Raw genomic sequence first — 10,569 nt, 5'->3', positions numbered from 1 at the left:
AGTCCTCTCTGCCACACTGTAGGGAGTCATAATCCTGGGGAAGAAACCAAAGCTCAGGGGGGCAACGGAGCTTGTCCGAGGAGACGGATGCAAGCACGGGTCTGCCAAGCACTGACGTCGCTATCATATGGCCTGAGTCATTGTTCTTTTTCTCTCTCCTTTTATTTACAACTATTTGGATAGTCATAACCGAACAAAAGTGCTATACACATCACACCGGGACATCTGTAAGATTCCTACCCACCTGTGCATCCAGAAGTGGGTGGATAGTGTCTCAGAGGAGGTGCAGATCCAAGGGAGTCAATGAGCCTGCCCCACCCCCCCATGAAAGGTCTCTCTTACTTGCAAGGTGATATATCGCCTCAGTGGTTGAAATGCTGAATTTAATGAGCTGTACATTGTATTTCAGGACTCCTCTGCTCTGTGCATGAAAAGGATTTTCAAGGAGAATTAGGGTCAGAAACACAAACTTTTCATTAAGCAAGAAAACCATGGTTTTGTACTTACTCGAAAAAGCTATCATGCCATGCAGGCAAGGGCAGGGGAAGAAAAAGAAACCAGAAACTAGCTATCAAAGGCAGGCTAGGTCAGATTGCAAACATGGCTGTCACTCTCTCTTTCTGTGGGATGTTAATGAATCTCCATCTCTCCCCTGTCTCTTTAGAAGTAAAGATTCCTAGTTTCCTTTTATTTTTATTTTTTAAACGTGCTATATTTTAACCTTCCCAATGGATGTGTCTTTATATTTAAACAGACTCCAATAACCTCCCCAAGGTCCCAAAGACGTGTGATTTAGATTCTTTCCAAAGTTTCTGGAGCATGAAAGTGGCTGTTTGAATAAATTATGTATAGTCTCATGGGGATTACCCTAATTTAGGAGTAGAATGGGCCACAAGCAGCATTGAAAGGCATGAATGGAATTGTCTTTCAAAGAGAGGGAAATTTTCAGATTTTCGGGCTATTCATTTGAGGTACATAAATATTTACAAACATTCAATTAAACCATATGAAAGTAACATTTTGTAGATCAAACATGGCCAAATATTGGCAGTACCCCTTGCTTTAATTTTAACAATTGAATTGATCCATTAGCCATGAAGCAATAAGGGTATGAACCTAAAGGATTGTGGGACTCAAACAGACGGAAGTTCTATAAATTTTAGTTGTATTCCCCATCCTTCACCCCAAGTGTTTATTCTGTGAACCAAAAAGGTAATTCATGCAAGATAAAACCTTGGAGTATTTAGAAGGGACATTGTATGAATGATCCTGTTTGATATTCCCAGATAATTAAACAGGGCAGACGTTTGATGTTAGAGTAAAATCCTTATTTATTATCCTGAATTATTTTCAAAGTTCACGTGCAAACGTGAACAACTTTCTTCTACCAAAAGCAAGCAGTAAAATCAAAAAGTAGTAAACAGGACTGAATGCTAAATAGCTCCAAAGCTAAATTCATGTCTGCTCAAGACCTAATTATTTCTTATCATTACTAATACATGTGCTCACTGGATTTGGTTTATATGTCAGGACTTGCATCATACTTTACTCTTGTGCAAAGTTTTCTGTAACTTAGCTGAGGTAATTTCTGAGGGGACAGTTAATGGGAATGACAAAATGATACAGAAGGTATCATTAGTGGTTAATTACCAGAGAGAAACAAATCAATCACGGCCGTGTCATTGCTAACAGAGAACTGCAATGAAGCACCAGAGGTGCCTACGAGGGTTCTTCCTGGAAAGAGCATCTTGAGGTAGTCATTTCCTTCCAGTACATTCTTACATATAAAGCCCCTAATGGTCTTTTATCGCTTGTGTTCTGTGTAAAGCACCTAATGGTGTGGACTCTCAAACTTCCTCAAGAGCAGGTTAGAGCTAAACGGTTGCTCAGCCTGCAAAGTTGGAGTCAACGTTGGTTCCAGGTAGTTTTATGTAATGGAGCTCGTGCTGTACCAATAATGGATGCCAGATGAAACTGAATATGCATGTTAAGTTTTAAAGGCTGCCCTGAGGCGAATACATACTTTCTTTATTCCATGCAGCTAATTTCTGATTGGCAAAGAACAGCGTTAAAATCAGTCATGATTCCTTGTTTTCTTATTTCTTGGATGAAAAATTTAAGCACACAAATTCTGAAACCTTGTATTGAATTAACTTCTAAGAAGTTTCTGTACTCATTTCAGCAGTATATCAAAGAGAGGGTTCCTGTTAAATCACTTGTCATCTCTAACCACGTCTCCACTGAAGAAAGTGCATAACGTCGCAAGAGACAGGAACCTTTGGATGATTTTTGGTGATGATGCCTTTGGCCCGTCTTCCGCCCGCTAGGTACTTTTGCTTAAAAACTCCAGTTCAGGAAAACCGTAAGGAAGGAAGACTGAAAGAATGTTTTGACTTCCTCACAGGTGCTTTTCGGGTGTTTTAACACAATGGCACTCAGAGCACATGTGGGGATGAAGTGAAGAAACAGATGTCTCTAGAAAATATGTCCTAAGAGGCTTAGAATCTATTTGGAAATGAACAACTGCCTCGTTTATGCTCTTCTATTTGAATGTGACTTAAAACTTTAATCGTCAGTTGAACACTGCTGCTTACTCTGCGTCACAGATTTGACGACACTCTTCTGTTTTCCTGTGAATGGGCCTCGGCACTCCTGATACTTTCCTACAGGTCCCATAAGCAAAGTTCCCAGCCTCTCCCACAAAAACAACGAGGGTCGTAGTCCCATAAAACTCTCAACCAGAAAACTACCCCAAAATAAGCTTTATTGCAAGAAAAGTGTCATATTTGATACATAGACCTATAAAGACAAACAAGACCCAAAACCATAAGTTTTTCCTCACAAACACTTGATTACAAATTTACACTGTTTCTTTTTTTTTTAGTTATTAAAACAAAACAAAACAAAAACCCAAACTGGATATAACTGGTTACTAATCTTTGGTCAGCACAGGTGTGAGAAGAGCAACCCGGAGCCTGCATGCGCTTTGGCCATTTCACATATGAGGTTTGGTCACTGGTCCAGGGACAGGTTCTTGGGTTGAGAAGAACACGGAGACGTACTCTTTATTATAGCACGTTCTGGTACAATATCTTTTTAAATGACTAAAGCAAACTAAACATCAATTCATTGTACAAACATCTTTCATACACAATAGGCTATGATAAAACGAGGCATATGGTGTATAACTACAGTATTAATGAAAATTCTAAAAAAAAAATGGATTTAAAAAAATCAACATATATTCCTTGGCTGTACTGCATGATTTGTTTGCACATATGGCAATCCTGAAATAGCTTGAACATAATAAATGCACCATTAATCTAAGACAGCACCAAACACTACAGAACGCCAGGTGTTCCTTTTCAAAGGAACGGCAGTTCTTCAGCTGCCTACGGTACCACGAGTATGCAGCACACCCTGGGTAAGAATGAGGTGTTGTGGGTAGCACGTGTGCTTCCTTGAGGTTATGAGAAGGAAATACAGTACAGTTTGGCCTGCAACGCTACTGGTCTCACAAGCAGTCAAGGTATTTTGCTACAGTGTTGTGCTTCATCTTCGTTGCCTGGTGTGTCTGGTGATGTGAAATATCGTCACAACGAGCTGCTCTGGCTTTGATCTCCTTCATAAAGGATCTCGTGACATTTCCGTCTCTTAAATTATTGATTACACTGCCCACTCAGCTCTGTGAGGCTTTCTTTAAAATAATCAGATGTGTACCAGTTGGACGACTGGCAGAAAACCAAAGGAAACATCTCTTGAATCTACTGAATTTTTAAAAAGCACCTCTAAAAGAAATAGCTCAAATTTATAAATCTAAAGAAAAACAAGTGAGTTTCCCTTTTTGTTTACATAGTTTGTTCATTTCTCCATATATTACTGCATTAAAAATAAATAAACATCTATATTTTTTTAATTAGCAACTATAGCAAAATACCCAAAGTGTTACAGACTGCTAATAGAGAAAAAAAAAAGCTCACATTATTTTTGTGCATTTAGTGCCATATGCTGATCTCTTGAACATTTAGGTTTTCTTTTTTTTAATATATTTTAAAGTGAAGTTATCTAAAAAATACAGTAACCACGGTTGCCTTTGTACTCAAATCTTTGGCCACACCAGAGTCTAAATTATCTCTCCCTATGAGGGTCAACATTCTGAAGTCTGAGACAGGGAAGAAAGAAATAAAATTGTCTTTTTCTCCTCTTTAAAACTAGTCATTGATTTCTCAAAGGCTTCTGAAGGCTGGCTGTGCAGGGATTTGAGCCTGGAACCAAGTCTGTAAGGGGTTAATAGAGCTGAATCTGCAGCCTCATTCTGAGAGCCTCCCCGAGCTCCCCTAGGAGGTAGTCGTCCTCATTGCTGTCTTCCAGTTTTTTAAGCTCCTTCTTCTTGTAGAGACGGATGCTAGTGATTTCCAGTGTGTGTGTGCCGGGCATCAGCTTCCTCTTGGCTGTGTGCAGGTAGCTGAGCCCATTCCTTTGGTGGATGCGAAAGATGCCATCATCGTTCCCTTGGGAGATGACATAGCGGATGTGATTATTGAGGGGTTCGATGGCGGGCATGAGTTCCAAGATGTGCTCCTCAGAGCCAAGGCCAGAGAGGTTGAACTTCATTTTCACGGGGTTGTCCATGTCAACACTTTCCAGGCTGGTCTGTTCCACCTGGAGAAAAAGCAGGAAACGGTGTGGGAAGGGCTTCTAGAACACAAGGAGAGGACGCGAAAGGGGCCTGCTGCTGGGGCTGCAGCCACAACTTATTGCTCCCCGTTTCTGCGCTTTCCTTATGAGTAGTGCTTGGGAAGGAAGCGACTGTAACTTCCTGTCAGCAGGGAGAAAAGGTCATTTCCACAGGGCTTGCCCTGAAAATCCTTACGACTTTTCACTCAGCCTTATCCAGGTAAAGTTACAGGACTGAGTCTACATACAGTATTCACATTTCAAGTTTTATTGATGAGTTTGTCAAATATCATGTATATTAAGAATTTAGAAAAGACAATTTAGAAAAAGATTGTAATTTTTTTTTTTTCTGACGTCAAAACGAGAAGTGCAGCTGTTATCCAACAGCAGGGACTGTCTCCAGAGAAATCTTCACTCTGAAGGCCTGGCTGGATTTCTAAGGACCACAAACCACAAACAGAGTGTGGGAGTATGTTTACTAGAAGCCATTAGTGCAGAGGAAGCAGCCTGCAGAGTCCTCAGGGCTCAGGTTTGAATCAGCTTTGGTAAAAGCCAATGGGGGCAGGGCCCAGAGAAGCCAAGTCTCACTTGCTCACAGAGATGGGAGGTTGAAGAATGCTATCTTAGTAATACAGGCCAAACACCACCACCAACAACAATAAAATAATAATGCTTTGGCTGGGTGCCAGTTAAGAACTTGGCTTCAGTGGCCCAGAAGTGCCATAGTGTTCAGGTAGACTCATTCCAAATACCACAATGGGAAGGTTTCAGAGACAAAATACCTAGATTTGTTGTTTAGGGTACTTGATGAATACCTCAACTATCATATTTAAATCAGTTAAGTGTTTCAGTTTACTTAAGGTAAATGGAATACTGGTCTATTATTTGTTATGAAATAGAACCACAGACCTTTGGGCTACAGAAGTCTTGTCTTATAGATGAAAGTTTCTGAAACCCAGAAAACTGAAGCGCGTTGCCCAAGTCACACAGTTGGATGAATAGATGTTTTTGGTGGAGGAATTTCTCAGCAACATTAACTAAAGAGGGTGGTGCTATCCTTGATCTTTGGGGAAAATCATTATCATCTCTAGATACTGAATATTACTCAGTGACAGTAACTGAATGTGTATAATATATATGCCAGGCATTGTTCCAGGCACCTCACAGGACTAGCTCAACCCTCCCGTCACCCACCCTTCCGAGGTAAGTATTTTTATTCCCATTTTACAGGTGAAGACGTTGAGGTAGAGAGGAGATAAGTAAATGCGACCCATGTAACACAGATAAAGAGCAGGCGGTTTGTGGCCCACCCCCACACCACTCCTCGAAAGACCACTCGCAGCTGAGAAATACCAGCAGCAGACAATTCAGATCTTCAGTTTCTTACAAACTACAAGTTATTTGGAGATAAAATTTCTATGAGAGGAACACCTATCTCATAAATGTCACAGAATACGAGGCCTAGTCGGGTTTCCTACTGAAAATTAACATCGGCCTAGTTTACTACAAATGTATAAAACAGAACTGGACAGATTCAAAATAATTTTTTTTTTCGAATCATTTCAAAGTAACTATTTCCTAGATGGACATCTTATTGCTCTCTGGCACAAATCAAAAACTAAAACATATGACCCGTGACTCTTAAAGTCTTTTCTCTTAGTCCTTGAGTTTTAAGCTAATAATCAACTAATTTTGATTGACCGGTCTCTGCCATATTGTGCCCATTAATTTAGCCATTAAATTTCAAGATAGTTGTAGCTTCACTGAAGCTACATAAAGTTTTACCACATAGTACACATGACTCCGTATGGATAAAATCTTGAGACAAAACAAAGCGAGGTTTACTCACAGAAGTGGGTTCAGGTTCGCGAATACTTCTCTTTTGTCTGCTGTCTTTCTTAGAGTAGCCGTTGACTTTGCACTCATAGCATGCTTCCGGGGACAGAGCGTTTTCCTCATCAACTTCTGCATCCAGAGGCAGGTACTGCCCTTTGTTAAATCCCATTCCTGATACACAGTGGCTATTTGCAACAAGAAGCAAGGTGTTGTTAGGCTTGATCGCAAGCTTTGACTGTAGCTTTCCAGTGGTTGAGCAAAGAATTTTCAGAAATAAGACACCAACAATGCAAATTCTAAGCTCATAAACACAAAAACCCAATTTTCTCTGTAATTCTCTTTAGCACTTAATAGATGAGATTTTCCAGTATTTTGACCACCAAAATTCTTCTGAGAGTGAGCCCTAGATTTCCTTAATTTTCTTTTCTTTGATACACTTTTTTAAAAATTTAAGTATGGTTGTTATACAATACTATACCAGTTATATTAGTTTCAGGTGTGCAATGTAGCGATTCAACATTTTTACATCTTACGATGTGACCATCCCTCTAATTCTAGTAATCATGTGTCACTGGGGCAAACTTATCACAATATTATTGACTATTTCCTTTTCACCCTTTCACCCATTCTCCATCCTCCACCCTTTTGGCAATCATCCCTTTGGTCTCTGTTTCTATGAGTCTGTTTTTGTTTTGTTTTATTTGTTTTTTTTTTTAGATTCCTCACATAAATAAAACCATATGGTATTTGCCTTTCTCTGTCTTATTTCACTTAGCATCATACACTTTAGGTCCATCCATGTTGCCACCAATAACAAGGTTCTTTTTTATTGCTTGATAACATTCCAGTGTGTGTGTGTATCACACCTTTTTTATCTATTTATCTATCAATGAACACCTATGTTGCTTCCATATCTTGGCTGTTGTAAATAATGCTGCAATAAACATAGGGGTGCATACATTTTTTTCAAATTAGTGTTTCTGTTTTCTTTATAGGCTTCCCCGATTTTCGATCCTAATTAGACTGAAGCACTTGGGTGTAGTTAACTGGGGAAGGTAAAAGCAGAATATGACTTTCCAAAGAGAATGCTGAGACAGGTTCCACTGCTTGCAACAGGTTCCACTGCTTGCAACCAAGCTCTCTGTGTAAATGACCCATTTCTGAGCTCCTGTTTGGGTTAGTGAAGGAATCAATGAGCTGGCTCTCCATGGCTCTGGTCTATAGACCAAGCTTTTTGTTTTAAGTGTAGTTGTGTAGCAAAGGTGGACATATTAGTCCACCCCCTCCCAGTGGCTGCCTCACACACCGCTCTTTCTGAGGAAGGCTACCCTGACTGACTCCCAAATTCCCATCTTCTGTGCTGCTGAGCACAGGCTGCATTAATGGAAGAATGCAGGAGGCCGGCGCTTCAGCACCAGGCGGTGGGGCTTGAGAGTCTGTACTTGGAAAACTGTAGTTAGTGGGAGGGAACCCAGCCCCGTGGAGCCACCTTATGTTGAGCAGTGCCACCCCAATGAGGTAGGTCCTCTCTGTGCAATAAAAAGCCAAGTGAGCAAAGAGAGGGACAAACTCCTTCTTCAGGAACCACTGGGCTGGCACCTGCCACAATTCATAGAAGACCCTGAGGAGAAGCCATTTCCACTAGTACCTCACAACCCAGGCGTCTATGGCAACATGCAAACTGCAGTTTTAAACATCTGTCTCTGGTCTTAAGGGATCTGACTAAATCAATTCAGGCCTTTATGTGTGGCAAGAGTGACACTTGTATACAAGTTCAAGGTTTAGGCTCACCACAAAAGAGGTAATCCTGTAACAGGGCTATGATCCATATGCCCTCTAGGCGCTCTTTCTCCCATACCCCTTCATGCTCTGATCAACCTGTGGTCTCTTGGGCTTCTAATCACTGTTTACTTCTCTGCAGTGCGAGGTAGCCAGGCAGCCTGAACTCAGGGAGGGATGCCTGAGTTAGAACATGCCCTGTGGACTATGCTTGCTTTTCTGTTTGCAGGAAGGATGGAAGCCTTACCCCTGTCCCACTCTGTAGTACCCGGGCGGGCAGCCGCAGAGGTAGCCCCCCTCTGTGTTGGAGCAGCCATAGTTGCACGGGTTCTTGGAGGAGGAGCACTCATTCACATCGTGGCAGGCACTGGAGAACTGGTCGAAGGAGAACCCCGAGGGGCAGGCGCACTTGTAACTCCCCAGGGTGTTGTAGCAGGAAGCAGAGCCACAGGCATTCGGATTGGAGCATTCATTCTCGTCTATGAACACAAAGTAAGAAACTCTTTACATGGGGAAAGGGACAGTGATGTGAAGAAGAGCCTGAGTCTCAAAGTACCTGTGATTTTACAGGAGAAAAACTCCAGATCTGCATTTAAAAAAAAAAAAAAAAAAGTTTAGTCTGATGGCTGATGTGCAAAGCAAATGAAAATTAAACATAAACAAAATGACAAAACCCAATGAATCCTCCTAAATTATGGCTTTAAAAGACCTTACTCCACCCTTTTATAGCCTGTCCCGTGTCTGAGTGCACTGGTAGACCCTTGGAATAGGTATTAGTAGTTTCCCTACTGAAAAACTCTTCTATTCTCTTCACGGAAGGTGACTTCAACGGCCTCTATCTCAGACAGACTCATAAAGGTAGAAAGTAGATCACTAGTTGCCAGAAGCTGTAGGGAGGGAGAAATGGAGAATGAGGACTAATGGAGTTTCTTTTTGGGGTGATGAAAATGTGGTGGTGTTGCTGGTTACACACTCTTGTGAGAACATACTAAAAACAACTGAACTGTACACTTTAAAAAAGTGAATTTTATGGTATGTGAGTTATATCTCAGTTTTATAAAGCCTATATTTATATCTCCATTTGTATCCATTATCTCAGCAATTCCCAAAGCCTTTGTTACATATGGGGAGAAAATATAGAAAAAATATAAATGCCCTAAATGAAACTAATTGAAAGGAAGGAAACATTATTTAACTGGATCTATTGAACCAACAAGCTAGTGCACTTTTAATTGCCTGAGGACCCATTAGGTGCAGCCTGTGCCTTCTGAGATGGTTTGTATCCAGCCATCAGCTGACACGGGCTTTACTAGTTCAGTGACTAACGTTATACTACTGTATGTATGCCTGACAGCAGGATAATTACGGGTTATATCTTCAGTTGCCCTTATCATTTTACAAGTTCAAGACCTGATTGCGTTTTCAACTTTGGAGATTACAACTTTGCTCTTAACCGTCTGGTTGATATACAACATGTGGCTTGACTCCTTCGGGCTTTATCACAATCCAAATTTCACTCTGGACACAAGTCACATCTGTTCTGTAGAATTCTTTCAGATTCTTGTGACTCCAGTGGAGCACAGGGTCTGTCAACTTAATACATGACAAGTCTATGTTTCAGCCCACGTGGGGAAATGGACCCATTTCCAAGTAGGTGTGCGCCTGGGACACGACGGCTAGAGGGAAGTGCAGATCTGCAGTGGCTCAGTGAGATTATGGAAGATGCAGATGGCGTCTCAGTGAAGAGGCCTCTCAGACAGGAAATTAAACTCCATTAAGTACGGCACAGAGGTCACCGAAAGGGTAGATGTTATTAGGCACATTTTTGTATCATGATTACAGTTTCGGAATTAAATCGGACCGCCAAATGTAGAATTCTTAATCACTGGATATAAAATCTCCTATAATTATCTAATATGTACAAATTCTTAGCCTTCATTTTATGGAGAGAAAGTATATAAATAAATTCTTAATAACTAAGCTACCTTATGACATAAATAGAACTGCTATTTTATTTCTATAGACAGAAGACTTGGAATTCTGCCACAAAGGCTCATCTGCTTTTACAATTAAATCTGACATTTATATGCACGATTTCTCTTCTAACGGAGAATGTAAATTAGGTTATAATTTAACAAAATTATCCTTCTAAGAATATGGTATTAGGCATTGTGTTAAGTAGAAAATTTGCCAGGCAAAACCAATTAACTGAATAAATTTCATTTTAACATACCAGTGACAAGAATATTTAAAAATATGTAAAATTTTTGGAAGCAC

At 40.6% G+C, this 10,569-nt stretch overlaps 1 protein-coding gene across 1 annotated transcript in view; it reads right to left on the bottom strand.

Moving 5' to 3' along the window:
- Positions 1-2,747: 2,747 nt before the first annotated feature.
- The window catches only part of FBN2 (fibrillin 2), a 241,980-nt gene continuing 234,158 nt past the window's right edge, over positions 2,748-10,569 (bottom strand). The window contains exons 63-65 of the mRNA XM_016159020.2: positions 8,540-8,771; positions 6,527-6,698; positions 2,748-4,662 (exon numbers count right to left, since the gene is read on the bottom strand). Of these exons, the coding sequence (XP_016014506.1) occupies positions 4,288-4,662; positions 6,527-6,698; positions 8,540-8,771 (779 nt within the window). The 3' untranslated portion in view covers positions 2,748-4,287. The remainder of the gene's footprint in view (positions 4,663-6,526; positions 6,699-8,539; positions 8,772-10,569) is intronic.

This window comes from Rousettus aegyptiacus, unplaced genomic scaffold, assembly GCF_014176215.1.
Source record: "Rousettus aegyptiacus isolate mRouAeg1 unplaced genomic scaffold, mRouAeg1.p scaffold_m13_p_8, whole genome shotgun sequence".
Classification (NCBI taxonomy): domain Eukaryota; kingdom Metazoa; phylum Chordata; class Mammalia; order Chiroptera; family Pteropodidae; genus Rousettus; species Rousettus aegyptiacus.
The sequence above is the reverse complement of the archived record's forward strand: the minus strand, read 5'-3'. Positions and strand labels throughout refer to the sequence as shown.